This window comes from Plectropomus leopardus, chromosome 20 (assembly GCF_026936395.1).
Source record: "Plectropomus leopardus strain MGB_pleo_1.0 chromosome 20, ASM2693639v1, whole genome shotgun sequence".
NCBI classification, from domain to species: domain Eukaryota; kingdom Metazoa; phylum Chordata; class Actinopteri; order Perciformes; family Serranidae; genus Plectropomus; species Plectropomus leopardus.
Genome location: NC_142195.1, coordinates 3575001 through 3597017, shown reverse-complemented (window position 1 = coordinate 3597017; position 22017 = coordinate 3575001). Strand labels below are relative to the sequence as shown.

The window sequence follows — 22017 nt, the reverse complement described above, 5'->3', positions numbered from 1 at the left end:
TCAGGGTTATAGTTTGGGTTTGGGTTAAGGGGGGGCATATCTGTCCATATCAAGCTCTGTAATAAAAGTTAACTATTTACAATGGAATTGAGAGAGTATGCATTGACATCAAAAAAAAGAGAGGAAATTGAAACAGTTGTGGGGTCGGACAAAGTCTGCTCATAATGGGGTGATAAATTCAATCCACTGATTCCAAATTTGATAGAATTTATTATTTCAAATCCTCAAAGAAATGGTTGGCTTTTCCATTTTAAATATGGGACAATTAATAATCATTTAGCCCTTACGTTGTTGTGATGTGATCACAAGACCAGCTTCAGATCTCTGCATTTTTTGCCCCATCGGTAGTAAGGAAGAATATCAATGTTGTTTCTTTGCTTTTAATCTATTCAAACATTCTGTTGAGGAGCATTATGACCTTAAGGGGTGCACTTGAGTGGCTTCTGACTTTAAATCTATATCTTCAGTCCCCGTCCTTTACTCTCGCAGCAATACTGACCTTATGTGACTATGACTGTCTGTAAATGCAGTATAGAACTTCCTGCCAGCTTCATTTCAAAATGAAGCCGAACCAAATGTGTTGCTACGACTTCTCAGCACGCTGCTGTCAGACTGAATCCAAACTGAGCCGAGCTCCATAAAAAAACATTTTGTGGAAAAACACAATGAGCTCCAGCAGTACAGAGCTGAAGCAAAGGTTACACATCCACAGAGGAGAAAGCCATAAAAGAGAGTTTCACGGTGCCTGGCTCACCCTCAGGAGGTTTGTCAGAGAGGGGTGGGGGTGTCTTCTCAGAGAGAGGTGGATATATTTACCAGACAAGCAGGAGTGGAGGTGTGAAACGCCCGCCGGGGGTCACATCGGCAGTGTCTGTCTCTGTTTTTGGGTCGGAGGCAAAGATGGAGAGATGTACACCGATAGGAGATGAGGATGGAGGGGGCGGGGTTATTGATCTTGAGGACGGTTTGAAGTAAATACAGTTTAAGATGAAAAGTGTCTTTGAGGAGACATGGTGTCTCTGGAGGGAGAGAGCCGACATCTCCTCCACTTCACACAGGAGTTTGGTGTTTCTTTGTGGGCCTGTTTTATCCTTTTTTTAGTTTCTGTCTGTCTGTCTGTTTGATGTCTACCTGTGTACCTGTCCTCTCGTCCTCTGGTGCACAGACAGACTGAGGGGTATTTTTGGAAAGTATCTTGATATGTTTTCCTAAATTGTGTCTGTATCTCATTATTTGTGTAAAAATGGCGAGAAATTCAAAAGTTAACGGATGAAAAGGATATTCCAGCTAATCAAAAATTATCACGTATTATGAATGTATGGTGGCCAATTTCTGCCAAGAAAATAATGATTGATAATGTAGGGTTAATCTTGATTATATGCTAAATTATCAGATGAATCAAAATTTGGACTTTCAAAGTCAAAATAATGACAGTGAATCCATTCTGACCTTTGAAATTAAAATACTCTAAGATTAAATTTAAAATGATGAGAAAATAATTTGGATTTTTTTTTTAAAAAACATTCTTTATCGGGATTAATTACTTTTTTCAACTGAAAATTATATTCCAAATGTAAATTTTTTTCAATATCTGTTTTATCTATTAAGATTAAGTTTCGTTCATCTCACTTCAACCATTTTTATTGCATCAAATTGAATCTAGTGGAAAAAGCAGATAATGTTATTGTTTAAATGCCAAAAATATTATTTTATTTGTAAGATAAACAATTTATATATATTTAAAAAAAAATAGATATCTTGTATCAATAGAATATTGCCATGGTACTATACTATGCTGATTTTTGCCCACTCCCCTTATCCTAACATAGTACCTTATAATTTTGATTCTGTGCCTAACAAATGTATCTTACTATCTTGTAATTTATTTTATTATTTGTAATATTATATATTATTCTTTTTTTCTCCTTTTTTTCCTTGGTAGAAATTGGCCTCCATACAAACAGGATGAGAGCTACGTTAAACTTTTTTAAACTACGTTAAAGTATGGTGCAACAACACCACTTAAAGTCTACAAACTGTAGGTGTATCAACAGTTTGAATGCACTTTCTGACCACTTCAAATCGTTTCAACATTTTTAAGATTCTGTCTGATCAGCCTGCAGATTGAGGACAAACTCTCCCCCTCTCCACAGCTCCAACTTTACTTTACGCTTCAAGGTTCAAAGTCTTTGAAAACTCTTTTTCTCCTTTATCTCCTATCTCACCTTCCTGACATGCGGTGAGTATCAATAGGTCGTGTGATATGAGATCAGAGCTTTTTCACCTGGATTTACCTGCTGCTCAACATCTGCAACACAATGGTTCAATAATAACATGACTGAGTTATCTGATGAAGCTGGTTTATGTTTTCAGGTCATGGTCATGTTTTATTTATTTTTGTGACGCGATAAATGTATTTGCTAAAGGAATTAATTCAAATGATTCTGCCGCCCTCATGGCAAACTGGTCATTCTTTTGTATAGTGTGATGGTCATAGCAGGGAAATTCAACTGGCTTTGCTTGGGGGCCACTTTTGCAAAATGAAAGAAGGCCAGGGGCCCCTTGCAGCAGCCCCATATGTTTTCCTAGGGTTTTAGGACATTTCTAGGATTTTTGGGACATTTCTAAGCTTTTGGGAGATTTCTAGGACTTTAGGACATTTCTAGGATTTTTGGGTCATTTCTAAGCTTTTGGGAGATTTCTAGGACTTTAGGACATTTCTAGGACTTTCAAACATTTCTAGGATTTTAGGACATTTCTTGGACTTAAGGACATAAGACTTTGGGATGTTTCTAGTATTTGAAGATGTTTCTCTGATTTCAGAACATTTCAAGATTTTAGGACATTTCTAGGATTTTAGGACAGTTCTTAGATTCTCGGACATTTCGGATTTTAGTATGTTTCTCAGATTTTAGAATGTTTCTCAGATTTTAGGACAGTTCTTAGATTTTCAGACATTTCTAAGATTTTAGTATGTTTCTCAGATTTTAGAATGTTTCTGAGATTTTAGGACATTTCTAGGATTTTAATATGCTCTTACAATTTTAAAATGTATATAGGGTGTGAACACATTTCAAGGACTTTAGGGTGTTTCTCGGATTTTTTGACATTATAGGCTTGTTGAGGATCCTGTTTAATGCACTCTGGCGCTTTATGTATACTAAAAGTACAAAAACAATTCCCAGTGTGAATTGCTCAATTTTTATTGTGAATTAGAAAATGGCTGGGGGGCTGCCCAGCACTCTTTTGGAGGCCAGATTTTGCCCATGGGCCATAAGTTGAGTATTTCTGCTTTAGAACATAAGGGTATGATTTGAGGATGACTATAAAGATCTTTGGCTCTGTCCTCTGTGGCTGTCCAAATGTTAGAGATAACCATTTTTAATCCATAACCGTTTTATCTCAAAGCTTTTCATTGGTAATAACATGTGCCCTCCAAGGCAAGATGGAGGCATACACTTAAAACATCCATCACAGTTGGCCCAGCATCTACCTCCAGCTGTGGCTGAAATGTCTTTTCTCAGTATCACACATTGAGTCAGACAATCCCATTACAGCTTCCAGCATTAAGCCGCACATTCAGGCCAATTTAGGTGAGTAACTGCCCACCATCATACTTTACTCTGCAGATGGGCTTTGGGGGCTCCATTTAAAGAAGCGGAGAAGGTCTCAGTTTAAAAATTGATATGAAATGAGGGAGCAGTGGGCGGACGCTTCTGCGGTTTGTAGACATAAAAAAAAAAAAAAAAAATCTTGAGCTCAAACAGAAGTTTTTGTCAGTATTTATTCATAATTTAAACAGTTTTCATAGCAGCGACACAACTGTGGTTGAATTTGTTTCAGAGTTTCTGGATCACTGTTTCAATTACTATGGGATGTAAACACTGTCTCCCGCACAATATGTGATAACTAAGATTATCACTAGAAATATATATATATAAATATTTTAAATCCAGGAATTATGAATTATGGGTATTGGGGTTTAAGTCCTACATCCTGGCTGTGTCAGGGTAAGGCCCTTTTCAAATTTTCCTGCCATGACAGTTGTGCCCATGATATTAACTTGAACCATATTATCACAATCAGGGTGACTATAGGTATGAACAAATTAAATTTAAGACTTTTAAGTGAAATTTAAAATCGAACTTTTGATGGAAATACACACCAAAAGTGAAAAATATTATGCTTTAGGTTTTTTGTAACATTGATGTCATTTCAAAATGAACAGTACTGTAAAATGACTTTATTGATACTCTCTGTGCTTACTGCACAGAAAAAAAATGATAAATGATCAGCTTTAATGATCAGGCTGGCTTGCAAGGCCTTAGTGTAAAAATATAAACTCACCACATTATCGTGATAAAGATAGGGGATGAAAATGAGGTCTTTCCGTGCATACAGGTTTTGTGTCTAAGTCTATTCCCCTGTCAGATGGTGCTTCCCTCCTGTAAAAAGGTTGTTACCTTTAGCACCAACTGCAGATATTCTACCGGTGACAAAAAAAGACTTATCCAATCTGAATTAAAGACAGCAGCCGTACTGACAACATTGATCAAACAATCAAACTTTCCTGAAAGGCTACTATTGCTTGTTCTGGATTTGATCAAACTAATGGATTGTATGCTTATTCAACTTTACTTTGGAAAAGTAATTCAGGATTTCAAATTTAATTTCCATGAAGCTGGGAAAGTCACATGAGACAGAAATAAAAATGAATTATGAAAACGAAAGAAGCAACCAAGGAGGTATCCCGACTTTCAGTCGCTAACATGGATCAAGCTCCAAAAACACTGGACATTTACATTTCCCATGATGCAACTCAACATCATCTTTATCAGACAAGCCCTATCAACTAAATGCTCACATCTGTCATCTTTGAGTATAGGTAAAAGTATGTGCCAAATTGAAAGATCTTCCTTTAAGGTGTTCTTGAGATATTGAGTTTTAAAGAATGAAAACAACAGAGTCACAATGATCTTGAACTTTTACTTTTGACCACCAAAAGCTAACCAGTTTATCATTGAGTCCAAGTGGACGTTTACGCTAAATTTAAAGAAATTCCCTTACGGTGTTCCCGAGATAATGTGTTTACAAGAATAGGCCAAACGTATGTACACTGTAAAATCTAAAAAGTTGATTTTACTTAGAAAAATGTAGGAAATCAACTGACTTGAAAAATTTCTGTAAATATAACTATTAATCTAAATTTATGTTAACTTCATATCGAGCTGTTATTAAAATGTAGTCAAATTTATTTAATACTGTGAAGTTGTTGCAACTTAAAATGTCAAGTTTTATTAAATCAATCTTTTTAAGTTTTAGCAGCTTCGGTAAACCAAGTTTCTGTGCAATATTCTGCATTCTGCTGGTTGCAAACTAGTCAATCATACTTGTATTTTCTTAAACATTCAGTTAATCATTGGCAAAATCCTCTTTGTGATGATCAAATTAAGTCCGACTAACTTGATTTTGTGAAGCTGCTAACACTTCATTTCACTTGTCATTTTTAAGTTGTAATAACTTCACAAAATTAAGTAAGAATAACTACATTTTAAGTTAACTTAACAATTAGATATAAAGTAAACATAAATCAAGATTAGTAGTTATATTTAGTTACATTTTTCAAGGCAATCCATTTCCAAGATTATTTTAAATAAGGTCAACTTTCAAGATCAAGATTTTACAGTGTTCAGCGGGCGCAGAGGCAAATCAAACAAAGAATAAAACTGAGAAACTTCTGAAAGAGGATCCAGAATCCTGGTTTTATTTCAGCTTTCTTTGTTGGACTCTTTTAACACCTGATCTAACATCAGGTATTAGAGGAACGTGTGTCAGGTAAACCGTATTCCTGTGCAGCTCTCTATCTGTCTCACAAACTGGAGGATCAACCTTTAGTCTGCTCAGGTCTCTCCCCCCCCACCCCCCCACCCCTCTATCTTTCTCCCGCTCACCACCACAATCCAATTAAACCATGAAAACATCTCATTCTTTTCACCAGGGGAGTCATTCAGGCCTGGATAAACACACAAACAAGGCCAACAATGAACATCAAACACCATTGCTCACAAGTCGTTTTTTTCCCTCCTTGATAGAGAGACGGGTGGGAGGAGGGGGGAGGAGGTAGCACTGCCCGGCTCTAAGGCTCTTGTGTTGGGGAAGGGGGGGGGTCACAGAGGGGAGGGGGTCTCTGTGAGTGGAGCCGAGCGTCGCCTCAGGCTCGCTATTTCTGAGCGAAAGGTTTCCAGGAGCTGAAAATCAATGTTAATCTGAGGCCACCTGGGCGTGTAAACAGAATCATAATAGAAGTATATACACCCACACACACACTCCGAGGTGATACACACCTCCTGAAAGCAGCAACACACAACAAGTGCACCTCCACATACACATACTGTCCAGGGATCATGTGTACTGTAGGCGAGTTTTTTGTTTTCTGTGCACACAGCTGCAGGCGATCACAGACGGAATGACAGGATGAGCAACGGAGGGGGGAAAGAGAGATAAAAAGATCTGAAATGCAGACAGTAAGAGAGGAATAAAAGAGAAAAGATAGACAAAAGGAAGAATAGAAGAAGAAGTATAAAGAAGACAGAGAGGTAATGAGGGAGTATTTCTGGGAAGAACAAATGGAGTTCTATTCCTGGAGGCTGACCTTACTAACACACTTTATGTTGGGAATTATGGAGGTGTGGATGACAAAAGCACTGAGCTAAACTCATGTGAGTGCTGTTTATTTTGTAAGTTAGCATTTGGGAGGAGGCACAAGTTTGTAAAAACAGAATGCGTTTCTTTTCTGCAAGCATAACTTCCTACTTACAAATAATGAGTCTGACAGAACGGCACTCTATGTCCAAAATAAACTTTCTGTGTCACTGGCTGAGGGGACTGGTGAAAAAAAATCCACCTGCCAAGCATAGCTACTTCCTAATAGTTTAATTTCTTTCTAACATGCATATTTTCACTAACTTTAGAATTTATTTATTTAAAAATGCTGTAATAATAAACCTTTAAAATGATCACAGAGGTACTTGGGGACCTGTTGAACCACAATATTGCTCATAAGAACTTGATTTTATTTGTGAATTAATTAAAAAAATCTGCCAATGTAGAGAAAAATGGGATATCATGAAAGGATATGGGATAAATGGGATATGATATGACTTAACTGCTTTGCATTTTGTCGTCTACCTCTTTAAAGCGCTGTATATTTTCCTTAATTTTATGCATATTATACTTCCTATCTTTAGCTTCATTTTTATTAATATTATCTCAGTGGGTTTTATCCATGTGAAGATGCATACTATGTTTTCTATTCTGATCTTATTTTATTTTTACATGCAGGTTTTGGTATGTCTTTACGTCTGCTGTCTTTGTTCTAAAGCACGTTGCATTTCTTTTATGACAGGTGCTATAATAATAAAGTTTATTATTATTATTATTTTGTTAGGATTTTATCATCTAATAATAAAGATGCTCTAATGTTTTAAACAACCTTCATGGCCATTTGAGCATTGATTACTGCGTTCTCAAGCTGCACATAAATTCAACACAGTCTGCTTCCACAGACTACCGTATGAAGCAATGCAAATTTCAGACCTGTTTGCTGGGAGTGTCAAACTCAAGCTTGTTCTTATTTCAAGCTTGTAAAATACCGTCACTTTGTCAGTATTTTCTGCGCAATTGCAATGCCAAAAGCCACCTTTTGCATCTGCATGAAATGCCGCAGGACCGCATCAGCTGAGAACACAGCCAGACAGAACCGGCAGCGTTGTTATTATAAGCCAGTGGACAGCCGGATGGCACCTGCTGCTAGAGCTTAGATCAGTTATTTTGATCATGTTATTTACATCTTATCCACTGCTGGGGAGGGAGAAGCAGAGACTGCCAACCAAGTCATCTTGCAGCTCTCCTTTCTCTTCCTCTGTCTCTCACTCTTTTGCCTGTGCTTTCCCTCTCTCTCTCCACTCTCTTTCCCTCTTGATTCAGTCCATTAAAACTCCTGCCAAAGTGCCATTTAAGCATGAGATGTACACATCAGTGTTATAAACGCTGGATTCAGGCAGAATCAAAGCTCTACCTGCCGCATCCATATAATATGTGCACAAGTATACTTGTCCGCATAAAACACAGCATATGGTGTCAGGTGGATGGGTCCAACAAACCCCAGATTCTGATGTGGGAGTCCGGTGTTCACTTCCTGTCTGAATATGGTGCTTTTTTTCTACACCTTACCTTTCACCTACACCACGTGTCACCTTCGCCTAATCCTAACCATCTATGGCAGCATGTGCGTTTGCTGAGGTCCTGCCGTTGGTTGCTATGTGTTTTGTTGTCGAAACATAACCACATGCAGCGTAATGCAACCATGTGCTTGTGTTGACATCATGGTAGACTCATGGTAAACTCAGACGGCAGAAGACAGAAGCAGCTGTTAATTATACCATAGACTCTCAGCATAGTTTTTTTTTTTTATTACGTGACTATTTTAGTACAAACATTTACCTGCCAGCGTGGAGGCCAGCCTTCATAGACAAACTCACTAAACAGAAAATCTTCTGTCAGGCAGTTGGTAGGTGTTAATTTTGGACCTTATCAGCACTGACATTTGGAGTCAGAGCTCTGACCTTGGCACTCCCAATAAGGCAACAATTTTTGCAGCATCTCTGTGGCCAGCTATGTAGGACTGCTAATTTGTAGTTGTGGGCGTTCTGAAATCAGGGCTTAGTGATTTGATCAAAGGTATTGGAAAGTTTGACATTTTGACATGATGCTGGTGCCAGAGGGGAAGTCAGGGGATCAGCTATGTCAATAATGTTCATCTTTGGGGCACGATGGATATCTGTACCGAATTTCAAGGCAATCGACCTGATATTTGTCAACATATCTCAGTCCAAAGTGCTGAGACTGAGACTGCCATCGCTAGAGCCCGCTAGCATGGCTTAAAATAAACACAAGACAGCTGAGGAAAGTCTGATTTTCATGAGCGAAAGGGATGTTTTGTCAAATGCAATGGCTCCTTGAAAGAGAGAGGGAGAGGGAGAGGGAGAGAGAGAGAGAGAGAGAGAGAGAGAGAGAGAGAGAGATACATATGGAGACTCAGTCAGACAGGTAACATAAAGAGAGAGAGAACACAGAGGGAGGTCAGTCCAGATCAGATCCAACCCTCTGGCTAATGTCAAGGCCAGTTATAGTATAACATGCGCGCGTACATGCGCGCATACACACACTCATACACAAACAAACACACACACACACACACACACACACACACACACACACACACACACACACATGCGTGCACACACGCGCACGCACACACACACACACACACACACACACGCACACACCGTGTAGCAGCCTTAGGCCAACACACTTAGCTTGCCTGAATAAAATATTAAACAAAGTGCAGCCGCTCAGCAGAGAGAATCCTGCTCAAACAAAGAGTCGCTGGAATCTGACCAAACAATCGACAACAGACTGGAGCTTCAGGAGCAGCTACAGAGTCGAGCCAGATGCTGAATTAACAAAAAGTGTTTCTCATCAGGTGTGGGGAAAAAAAAAAGGCCAGAGTCAAATAAGGAAAAAATAAAAAAATACAACGAACAAAAAAAGGCTACGGTTCAAGCTGATGCAGGTTTTCCACTGGGAGGGAGGTCTTAGTGAAAGTTCTTAATTATACTGGAACCTGAGCAAATTGGCTTGATTTCCATCCAAAACATGAGTCAAAGGTTATGAGGAACAGAAGAAAAAAATACTCAAAAGTTAGCAAGCAATTAGTTAAAAATATGAAAATAAGATAATTACCTGAATTTCAGTCAAATAAATAAATCAAAAAAATTGTGAAAGAAAGTTTAAAAAACAACAACATGCAAATAAACTGGAAAAGTGCCTAAAATTATAATAGTTTTGCAACATAATTTTAAATATGTAATTATGATATGAATTAATAATTTTCTAAATCTTCTACTCTATGAAACATTTATTACCAAGACGCTCATTGCCTTTTTCCTGTGTTTTTGAAAGAAACTGCATCAATTTGCCCACAGTTCAAAGGTTTATATATTAGTAGAAACCATTTGAAAGCAGCACAAGGAAAATTATGTCGCTCCAGGTTACAAAGAGTGAACGTACACAATAAGTTTATGTAAGACCTGTAAATTATCAAATTTAAGTGTATTACATAAATGCCTTAATGCAGGAATATGGGGGGAGCAAAAGCATTTTGTGGAGTCATTTAATCTTTAGTGTCTTATGACTTGAATCCACACTATCTCAACAAACGTATGTCAGTTATGATAAAACACGAACGTTTTAACACTTTGTTCAGTGAGAAAGCAAATGCAGCGATGTCTTGGTGCAGCAACTAGTGGACATTAGGAACTGCAGCTGACTCATGTTGCATCATGTCAAGCTATGTTTTCTCATGTCCCATCCTGTTCCATCACGCTATGTCATAATGCCACGATGACATGTAGTTACATTATGTGTCTTGTTATGTCATGTGATCTCTGTCCATGTCGCATTACCGTATCAGGGATTCTCAACTTGCTTTGCTCCGGGGCCAGCTTTTGCAAAATGACAGGAGGCCAGTTAATAAACAATCAATAAATATGAGTATATATATAATAAATGAATTGCCTGACTCATTTTTATTCTACTCATTTTGGCCAAGAGACAAATTATTCTCAGCAGCCTGCACAGCTCAGATGTGCACAGGGGCGTTTCTAGGATTTGAGAATATTTGGGGTCTAAGCCAGATCTCTTTCAGGGGGCCCAGGGGGATCCTCCCCTGGCATTTTGTTTTTTAAATAAACAAACTACTTAAATGTTTTTTCATAAACTCTGGTACCTTATTTACAATCAAAGTATTGGTTGGTTGGACACCTGGCTCTATGCGGGCTGCATTTAGCTCGCAAGCTGTAAGTTGAGTATTAATGCATGATTTTATTAGATGTTAGCTTATGTCACAATTTAGGAATTGTTGTCAAGTTGCCTTGATTGTTTACATTATGATGTCACAATGAAACTGACCTTTGATCTTCTGAAAATATAATATCATCACTACATCATTCCATCCTATTGGACTTTTGTACATAATTAGTGTGTAAATTCATGAATTATGAATTAGATTTGTGAGGTCACAGTGACCTTGACCTGTGACCTTCAACCACCACAATCTAATAAATTAATTCTTGAGTCCAAGTGGAGTTCCCTCAAGTTGTTTTTGAGATGTTGCGTTCATGAAAATGTGACAGACGGGGTCACAATGACCTTGACCTTTGATCTATGGCCACCAAAATTCATTCACTACATTGTTTAGTCTGAGTGGATGTTTGTGCTAAATTTGAAGAAATTCCCTCTAGATGTTGATGAGATATTGCATTTGTGAGAATGCAATGTAAGTACTGACAACCTGAAAACATGTTGCCTCTGGTCATGGCTATTGGCAGCACAGAGGCAAAAAATCTGCATATGTCTTCATCTTTAATTTATAAATCAATCAGCTGCACTCACTGGACTGCGGCATCATGGAGGTGTACACTTTGGGGTCAATGGTCCCCATGGGTGGTGGCAGTAGTGGGTTGGTGAAGCTTCGTAGCGGGTGAGTGGGCCGCACACACGCTGTTGGGATGGTCCGCCCGCTGCCAGCCTGGGCCTCGTCAGCGGCGGCTGTAGCAGGGGCCCCTGGGATTGGGCCAACACCTGGAACATGCTCCCCAGGCGGAGCGGAGGCGCCGGGAAGGAGCGGAGCGGCCTGCTGGGGTGGAGGCTGCTGCTGGAGGAGAGGGTTGGTTGAGGTGTCCGAAGGCATTGCTGAGGAGGAGAGAGGAGGAGACGATGGGAGTTAGGACATGGGTAAAGGAGTGAGGAGAATTGTTAGGAGGATGTAAAGAGATGAGAGACGGGAGTAAGGAAAGAATGGGGACAGAGCGAGGAAAGGAAAAAAGACAAAACACCCAATTATTGTAAAGAGTGAACACTCACACAACACAGAATACATCAAAAACAAACAAACAGCAGAACTTCAAACGTGCGAGTATTTTGTGTCAACATCCTAAAGCGCTTCGGTGTTTTTTCACAAACAGCTTTCGCTTAGATGGAGGCAGTAATATGCTGAGAAAACATGGCACTATTGTGTAAATTACTGCTGCTGCAACAAGGCCGCGGGACTGAGAGTGTGTTTCTGTCAGGAATGTAAATGTAAATATAATCCACACGGACCGTCTGCTATATGCTTCATTACCTGTGGTTCTTCAACATGGCTTTTCTCCCCACTAGATATGTAGAAAGAGACAAACATATGCCAGTCGAATGTGTTTACAGGCTTTGTTTTTTTTTGCATTTTTTCTTCCATGTAAACAAACTAGAAATACTACCTTGCGGGTTTTATGCCTCTGCATACCAGTCAAGATGCAGTTATCGTGTGAAAGTGTGGATGTTTTACACATATATTCCCCACAGATGATCCATATAAACAGCACAGTTTCAATGTGGACACCCAAGATTTGTGTCTCCAATTCAGTATCTGAGCTATGACGTAATGGACAGAAAATGTTTTTTGAAAACATTATGATGTCACCTTGACCTTTGACCTTTTGGATATAATAATACCATGTGACATTTTGTAATAATTAGAGCATGAATTCCAGACTTATGGCCAAAAACATGTTTTGTGAAGTCACAGTGACCATGACCTCTGACCTTCTACCACAAACTTTTGTCAGTTAATTTTTTTAGTCAAGGTGGATGTTTGTGCCCAATATTAGAGTATTCCCTAAAGGCCTTTGTGAAATATTTCATTCAAGAGAATGAGCTGGATCTAAGGTCATGGTGACCTCTATCTTTGATCACCAAATCCTCATTAGTTCGTCACTAAGTCCCAGTGGATGTTTTTTTGCCAAATATGAAGATATTCCAAAAAGATATTTTTGAGAGAACATGTTCATGAGAATGAGACGGATACGAGGTCACAGTTACCTTGACTTTGACCACCTGAATGTAATCAGTTCATCTGTGAGTCTAAGTTAATGGTGGTGCTAAAAATTGAAAAAATTATCTCAAGGTGTTCTTAAAATATGGCTTTCTCAGAATGTGACAGACAAGGTCTTACATTCATAAAAATGAGAGAGATGAGAGCACCATGACTTTGAACATTGACCCATGACCACCAAAACTGAATAAGTTCATTGTCATCCTAGTGGATGTTTGGGCTGAATTAAAAGAATTTCCCTCAAGATGTTGCTGTTTTCAAGATATTGTGTTCACAGGAATATGAAAAACCTGAAAACATAATGTCTGGCCTTGGTATGAAAAGTCAGATTTGGTCATTTGCATACTGAAAGGCTCCGATTTTTTAAAAAGCTTTTATAATTTAATAACTTAATTCCAAACATCGATTTTTTTTCCTCCTGCATAATGAAACCCTGAGTTCTGCCAGGTGTGCAGTTTTGTTCTTTTACATTGTTGAGTGTTTCTGGCTGGTGTTTCTGTGCCTCTTTGTTGGCTGAATGACTTCACACTGACAGAACTCCTGTTTTATCTTGTCAGAGGTACATGTGAGAGAAAGAGGAGGAGGATGAAGAAGAAGAGGCGCTTCCTGCTGCAGAAAGGTCCTGACTGTGTGCAGAAACATGCCTCAGATGTGACACGCACGATGAAACTCCTCATGCAGCTACAGCCAGTCTGATCAGAGCAAACATGGGAGAGAGACGACAGCCAGTAATTACATGTAGAGTCGCTGCGTGTTCATCGACCAGCCGAGACGAAAGGAAAACCTTAGCAGGAGAGCATGAGAGACGCTTTACAACTGAAGGAACCGGGGGAGGAAAGAAGATGATGGGAAAGGGAAGGAAAAGGGGAGAGAGACTTAAGAAAAAGAAAAAGCCCTCAGAGAAGGGAAAAGAAAAGGAACGAAGAACAATAACTGTGAACATGACACATTTTGCTGCCAAACATTCTGGGTCAGACCTGGAATGAATGGCAGCAAAATGACAAGCTCTTGAGGAATTACATTTTTTACTCTTTATCACAGAAGAATGCTTGCATTTTTTGTAATCTTAAGTCATCAGAAAGTGTGAACAAGCATTAAGAGACCAAGACAAGAAAATTCACCAACATTTGGCAGCTAAAAAGACTAAAATGAAACCAAAGAATATGTTGTTTGTAACTGTGTTCCAGAACGACACATTGCAGAGTTTTCACGTTGTGTCTGGTGTGACGCCGCATCATCACAATATCATTTCTCAGTGCCCTTTTACGAAAATAAAACAATTTTCTGATCGTACACAACTGTGGCTAAGATTTGATTTAGGAAAAAGAACATTTGTTCCAAAATTACATGTTTTACCTGTAGTGCTATTTAATACAGATTTTTTTGGTGTGAGCTGCCTAATGTTGGAAATATTAGCCGTAGAGAAGTCTGTCTTCTCTCCAATATAATAGAAATAGATTGCTATCAGTACATTTAACCCTTTGAAACCTGGACATTACTTTTCTTGTGCTGCTTTCAGATGTCTTTTATAATGATTTAAACCTTTGAACTCTTAAAGAATTTGTAGATTTAAAAAAATGTTTTGGAAAATTCTAGGGGGAAAAAGAGCTAAAGACCAACTATTTATAATTATTATAATTACATATTTAAAATGATGTTACAAAATTATTATACTTTTTAAGCACTCTTTGGAGGTCACTTGCTTTTTTAAAACTATTTTTTGATGACCTTCTTTTATAAAAAAAATACATTTCAGTTAAATTTTTTTAGTACTTTTTTTCTAATTTCTTGATCATTTCAGGGTCATTTCTTCTTTTCTTGCTCATTGCCTTCTTCCAATGTTTTTCAAAGACATCAAAAAAATTTGCTCAACAGTTCCATGTGTCTTTGAACTTTGAGCAAATTGGTGTGATTACTTTCCTTTTTTTAAGCTAGGAAAAGCATCTGGGTAAAATAGTAAAAAGCTAGGGAAAAACTATTTACAATTATCATAATTACATATTTAAATAATGTTATGGAATTATTGTAATTGTTAAGCACTCTTTGAAGGTAATTTCCTCTCAAGTTTTTTTCTTATTATCCTCTTTTTACTACTTTATTATCCTCTTTTTACTACTTTTTACTAATTTCTTGATAATTTCTGGGTCATTTCTTCATTCCTCATAAGTGGCCGCTCCCACGTATGAGGGATGAAAAAATGACCCAAAAATTTCTGGGAGGTGATAGTCCACAATTTCACAGAGGAATTGTGGATTCAAATCTTCCGGATGATCCGTTCAACTTTTGAAGAGTTATGAGATGCAGTAACACCTCTTGTAGCTCCTGCTGCATCATGAAGGAGCCAGTTCCTCCTGACAAGCACATAGACATAGCTATTACTGAACTAGCTACCTGTGCGGTTACTCTTTGTTGCACATTGTGTGACCTATAAAAGCAAGAGAAAAAAAAGTGTTTCTACCACATTTTTGTGAAATACTGCTTTTACTGAATCACCTGAAATGTGAGCATAAAATCTTTTTGGGATAAAGTGCATAAATTGATTTTTTAAACTGAAATATTTCCATTAAGCATATTTTACATTCGCAATTTTAATTTGCGCAATTTGAGGGTTCATGGGAACCCGCCTACTGTCTAGTGCTTGAAACATCCCTCTCTGGTGACTGGGGAGTACAAAAAAGAACCTTCTAATATGAGCACAATATCAGGCTGCATGAATGAAATGAAATTTAGTCTAAATAACAGGCTGATATTCTATAACTCAGCATAAAACACTCTTAAACAGCAAAGGAAGATTACAATAATCAGAATTAACCTGACATTTTCAACAATTACCCCTCCACTTAGCATCTGACACCAACCCTTATGCACCTCCTATGTCACATAGGTGATATTGTGATCCAAAGATCAGAAAACAGTCTGAATACATTTTCATATTGTTTCCAGACAACGAAGGGGAAAAAGAGAACACAACAAGCAGGGAGTGTAACAAACACAAAAAGATATGACAATGGAAGCGAGGATGTGTCCTCTTTTTCCATCAGCCCTGGTTTGTTCTACTTCCACTCCTCCACCTTCTATTACCTCGTCTCTATCACAAACACTATACTCAACAACAAACCTCATCTCAATCCCTGCAGTGAGAGACGGCAGCAAATACACTGTTAAATAACACCTCGGCTGTTTTTTCCCCTCTTTGCTCTGACTGGTTGTAAATGAGGAGAAAATCTGAGAACGGCGGTCTGCTGGTGACTCACAGGGGCTGAATGGAAAGCATAACAAGTGTGTTTAGGCTTTACAAAACTACAGCACAACAGCTGACTTATTTTTATGTATGTGCGCCGAGATAACAAATCCACTGCTTAGAGATTGTGAAGTAGAGAGAAGCAGTGATTTATTTGATTATCTTTATATTTGCAGTGTCTGCAGAGGAATGCAGGCTCCTAACAACGGACTGCAGACATTTCATTTTCTAGTGTTATAACAGAGTCAGGGAGTGTTTTTCTCCTCTGTAGAGTCACCCAAATTTACTTCTCACCGAAATGTTCCTCAGCGTAAAAACACAAGAGACTCTTGAACAAACATCATGCATCATTTTTCCAATTTTTCCCTATTAAAAGCTTTTATTAGGGGAATTTTTCCTTATCAGCAGCAAGGGCCAAAGGACAGAGGGTGTTAAACTTTTCTGAATTACCTCCCAAATAATTGCCCTACACTAAACACTAAAAGGCTGTCCACACCAAGCATTATAACCATAACTTTAACGATGTGAGCATCCACTCCAAACATTCTGTAAACAGCGGCACAGAGCACGCACTATGCACGCCACGAAAATGGATGCTGATGAACTGCTGTACGCTGTGAGGAGGCACAAACAGAAAACTTGAGGGATATGGGTTCATTAAATTCTTCAAAGATTCCAATAATTGGGAGAATCAAACAATGTATTACGAGAGCTTTCGTCTTTTGAAGACAAGTTTCATTCATCCTTTGATATGAGTCAACATCAGTCTGTGGACATTGTGGCGATGGTGAAAAAAGGACATCAGTAAAGATGAAACTAACTTCAGAGACCCCATCAGTGCCAGAGAGCGTTTGGCTGCATGTCTGCAGCCCAATAACAGGTAATACAGCAGTCAATGGCCGTAATTGAGTGATTATACCATGTTAAAGGTTGTTCCTAAATCCTAAATGAAAGAGAGAAGCTGCAGTTAAGAAGCTAATATTGTAAGCACTCCTGAAACTTTATGTTGTAGAAAAATGTCCCTCGAATGTTCTGATGACACCCAAAATGAACACTTTAAATTCAGAGGATTTGGATCTAAATTCAAAATTCAATAATACTATACTAAGGTGATGTTTTTTAACCAATGTTAGGGACTTTTTTTCTTTTATATTTTTCTCCTGATAGCGGTGAGCAGCACCATCCACTGGCCAGAATCTGCTACAGTCAGTGAGATGAATATATTATTGATGACAAAGGCGTAGTCAACACGTACACAGGTAATTATTTTAAAAACGCATTTTTTTCTCTCCCAGTTTAAAAAAAAAATCCAATTTACTATTGGTGTTTGGAAAAAAAAACATCAAAATGCAAACACAGGTTGTTGACAAGGCCAAATCGCATAGAAAAGCTACTTCTTTAAAAATAGCTGTGGACTAGGCAATTCACAATTCACAGGAATAAAAACAAAATAATTACATATTTAAAGTTAGTTACTTTTTTTCTTTTTCTTTCTGTTATTGTGTGTGTTCATTTTCAGGTAATTTTCTTACTACTACAATTTGTCTGATTTTCAGCACTTAACTGAGTCATTTTTATTGCTTTTATAACTTTTCTAATTTTCTTGCAAATTTTTTACTTATCTTGCTCATCCATCATTTCAAAGCAATTTGCTCAAGGCTAAAACCTGACTTAATTTGCAGGATTTCTTACAAAAAAAAACAAAAAAAAAAAAACATGGAAAGAAGACAATGAGCAACTTCAGAAGAAAATGAGCCAAAAATTAGCAAGAAATTCTGGGGTAAAAATCCAATGAAAACTGGCCACAAAAAAAAAAAGAAAAAACAGAAAGGAAGGAAGGAATAAAAGTCAGAAAGCAAACAAACAAGGAAATGATCTGAAAAAGTGCTTTATTGTGAGACATAAATTCAACTTTGTAATTATGATCATTTTGATTATAGTTTTCTGGACATTCTTCCCTGTCTTTTTAAAAGTATGTATTTTTTTTTAATAATTTCTTGCCAAATTCCTCATAGTTTTTTTCCCAATGTTCTCAAAAGAAGTCAATTTGCTCTGGGTTCAGAGGTTTTAATACTTGTGAAAGTTGTCTAAATGCAACACAAAAAACATGCTGATCCAGGATTCAGAGGGTTAAGGCAACTAAAAAATAATATATACAGTCTCATAATTGTTATAATGCTTCAGCTTTGAGGCAGCATTATATTTAGAATTCTTGGCCCATGTAGAGCTAAACTGAGCCAAATTTACAAGAAATTGTTTCAAATTTGCAGAGATCAACACCTTACTGAGTCGTATCATTAGTCTAAAGCTCCCGGAGTGGGCGTTTCTTTCTGAAATGCACTCTGGGACTTATAAACTTGTTGCCTCTTTATGAAAACAATCTTGCACCTTTCACTTTTCAAGTAAAGCTCTCCTTGTTTATCTGACTTTAAAATTGATGCTATGTCCCTCATTAAGTGCAGCTCTGTATCTCCTGCTCATTATATCTGCCTCTGTGTTGTCTGCTGGCCCACACACACCCTCCCGTCAGCTCATTGTAAGTGTGTTTTTTAGCCATCAGCTCTCCCACTGAGTCGCCTAATTCAATGACAGTGAAGCTTCTCCCCATCTCTCTGCTGTTGTTAAATCACTGATACGAGCCGACCAGGAATTAGCCAATTACTGAATTACTGAATTACTGCTCCCCACCATGTCGTTTAGCATTTAGCTCGGCTGCAAAATGGCCTTAAATACGTCGGGGAAGGGGAGGAGGGGAGCAGCGGGGAGACAGCTGGGAAGATGAAGATGCTGCAGTCTAAGCCCTGTTGTATTTAGTAAAGGTTAAGGTGGTAATATTATTATTATGTTTGCCATTATTTCTGTTCTTGTCAATGTACCCCCTGAAACCCGAGGAAATTGTCTTAATATCAAAGTTACAAAAAATCTACTAAAAAAATAGAATTAAAAAAAGGTCAACTCAAACAAGGAATTGATCCAAAAAAAAGTACTTTAACATAATAATTGTGTTAATCAGATTAAATATAATTATAATTTTAAAACATACTTTTATAGACACTTTCATAGATTTATAATTATTCAAATTTCTTTTTTTGCATTTAGATAAAATGATTTTGGCAATTGATTAAATAACTTAAAATAGTTTTCTAGTTATTTTAAATTTGTCATTTTGTAAACTGCCTTTTCCCCAGTGCTCTAGTAGTAGTAGTGGTAGTATTGCAGGACCTGGTGTGTATCTCTGTCTCTACAGTAGTGTCAGCAGTACTCTCAGATGAATTATTAGTAGTAGTAGTATTGCAATACCTGGTGTGTATCTCTGTCTCTATAGTAGTGTCAGGAGTACTCACAGAAGAATTGAAAGTAATAGTATTGCAGCTCCTAGTGTGTATCTCTGTCTCTGTAGTAGTGTCAGTAGTACTCTCAGAGTAATTAGTAGGAGTATTGCAGTATCTGGTGTGTGTCTTTGTCAACATAATAGTGTCAGTAGTCCTCTCAGAAGTATCAACAGTAATAGTAGTATTGCGGTACCTGGTGTGTATCCTCTGTCCACAGTCAGACTCGGGAAAGGCATGGGTCTGAGGCTGAACTTGTTGTGAGTGAAGCCGCAGGAAGGTGAAGGCAGGATCCCAGGATACTGAGAGGAGTCCAGAGCTGGCACCGGGATTGCACTGACCACCGCTGAAACACAGCAAACACAAAACAGTCACATCACCATGTGGCAGAGGTACAGACACGGCTAAAACACGCAGATAGAACAGTCAGCAAACCAGGCAAAGGTTATTTCAATAAAATACCGACATGACAAAACAAGGACATGATACTAAAGATAATTCAGTCAGGAGCACTTTAGTCAGACTTTGCAATATGATATTTTGGTGAGGTGGCTCTGTTCTGGGTCTTCTCTGCCCTTCATGTGTTACTTTTGGAGTACATTAACCATAATTCAACATTTTTCATAACTAAACAGTATAATAAATGCACAGCTGTTTGGGGCCCAGGGGCCTCACGTCAAGACTTGTGTGGATTTGCTACTGAAACATGGCGTACGCTTAAATCCAGAAAATGTCGTACGCACAAAAAATTCCAGATGTATGAAACTGTGCACACACATGAATCCAAGCACATTTCCTTTGTACATCCCAATCAACATGGAATTGAGCGCACATCTATGAGTACCAGACTCCTCCCTCTCCATTTACATATGCAGATTATTGTAAATAGGCCCTGCACGTAGGATTCCCTTCTCTGCACCATCAGATAACACAAACAAAAGCGATGAGTAAAACTGGGAAGAGGAAGAATTATTCATTTAAATTTTCCCTGTTTGCTTTCATACACATACAGACAGACGTGTTGGCGTGTAATGTGAAGCTCGCTGTGGGTAACGTGATCTGCCCAGTTTAACATGTGATACTATCACCGATCGTATTGTATATTAACGGCTACAGACGTGCATGTATTTCATCCCATTTACATTCTACGGTATTTATTAATACTTTTTCATTTACATCAGACATGACTGCCAACTTTAATTGTTATGCGATGAGGATAATAAAAACTGTCATTTGGAGCCACTGGCGTTCATGTCTGTATGTCAATGCTTGAGTCACTGTGGTATGTACGTTTATATGCATGTGTGTATGTATGTATGTGTGTATGCATGTGTCTGTATGTATGTGTGTATGTATATGTATATGTGTATATATAGGTATTTATGATTTATATTTATGTTTTATTTTCTTTTAATTTGGCCTATGGACCTCTCTTTGAGCTGAGTCTTTGATAAAGTTTTGAATTGAATTGAATTGAATTGAAATGATAATAGTACGCACAAGTGTGGTAAAGTGAAATGATTAGGGGCATATATAACGTTATCAGGGTTTTTATAAAGTGTTAGGCTATATATATATATATATACATATATATATCTGGCCACAATATACTTAAATATGCTGACAATTTAGATGCATTGAAATTGTATCATATGAAACATTTACTCATGAGGATATCACACTAGTACTGAGAATTGTAGGCACCTGGCTGACTTTATTGTCCATTACCTTTGTTGGCTTAACGAAAACGTGCATGACATTTTTTGATATTATTGATCACCTGTTCGATTCCAGGCCGGGATCTTTTGTTCATGTCGTCGCTGGACAAGTAATGATATTTTCGTACTAAAGACAGCTGATATGATCTTGTTGGGACCAAAAATAAAACCCAACAATGCATTCATGTCATGATGTTTCAGCAGACACTGTCAAATGACTGAGATAATGAGGCGAAGATTTTAAAATGTTTATTTCCTGGTTTGTCGGCCTGTTCTCAGAGGCCGCGCCTACAAACACATCTGTCTCTATGGCCTGTTAAAATCCGACCACCAGTCCGCAGCCCAGCATGCAGTTCCAAGATGACTGCCCTCAGAAACCTAAAGCGGCTTACTAGCCAGTCGTCTCCGTGCGGTCATAACATCCTCTAGGTCTCTAAAAATGCGTTCTCTTCGCACTGCACAATTTGCAATATCTTCTTATAATTCTATAGCTGCCATTGTTGTTAACATTATTGTCTGTACCATTTTGCGCACACCTTTATAACACTGGATGTGTTCAAAGTTCATCAGTGTGTCTGTTTTGACATTATAAACAGTTTTCCAGCATCACCTCTAAGTGTCGTCAACGGATCAAAAGCAGTAGAAACGTGCGTACGCCAGCCATGAAGTTGGCGTGGAGCACCGCACATTTACACATTTCACTCTTGATACATCTGAACATGAGCGTGGAAAAGGGCG

The 22017-nt window shown here is 38.1% G+C and overlaps 1 protein-coding gene across 2 annotated transcripts in view; it reads right to left on the bottom strand.

Annotated features, from left to right (window-relative positions):
• The window catches only part of dcc (DCC netrin 1 receptor), a 352843-nt gene that overhangs the window by 31661 nt on the left and 299165 nt on the right, over positions 1-22017 (bottom strand). For both annotated transcript variants that reach the window (XM_088070760.1, XM_088070761.1), the window contains 2 exons: positions 19758-19907; positions 11515-11814 (listed from right to left, as the gene is read on the bottom strand). In XM_088070760.1, the coding sequence (XP_087926886.1) occupies positions 11515-11814; positions 19758-19907 (450 nt within the window). The remainder of the gene's footprint in view (positions 1-11514; positions 11815-19757; positions 19908-22017) is intronic.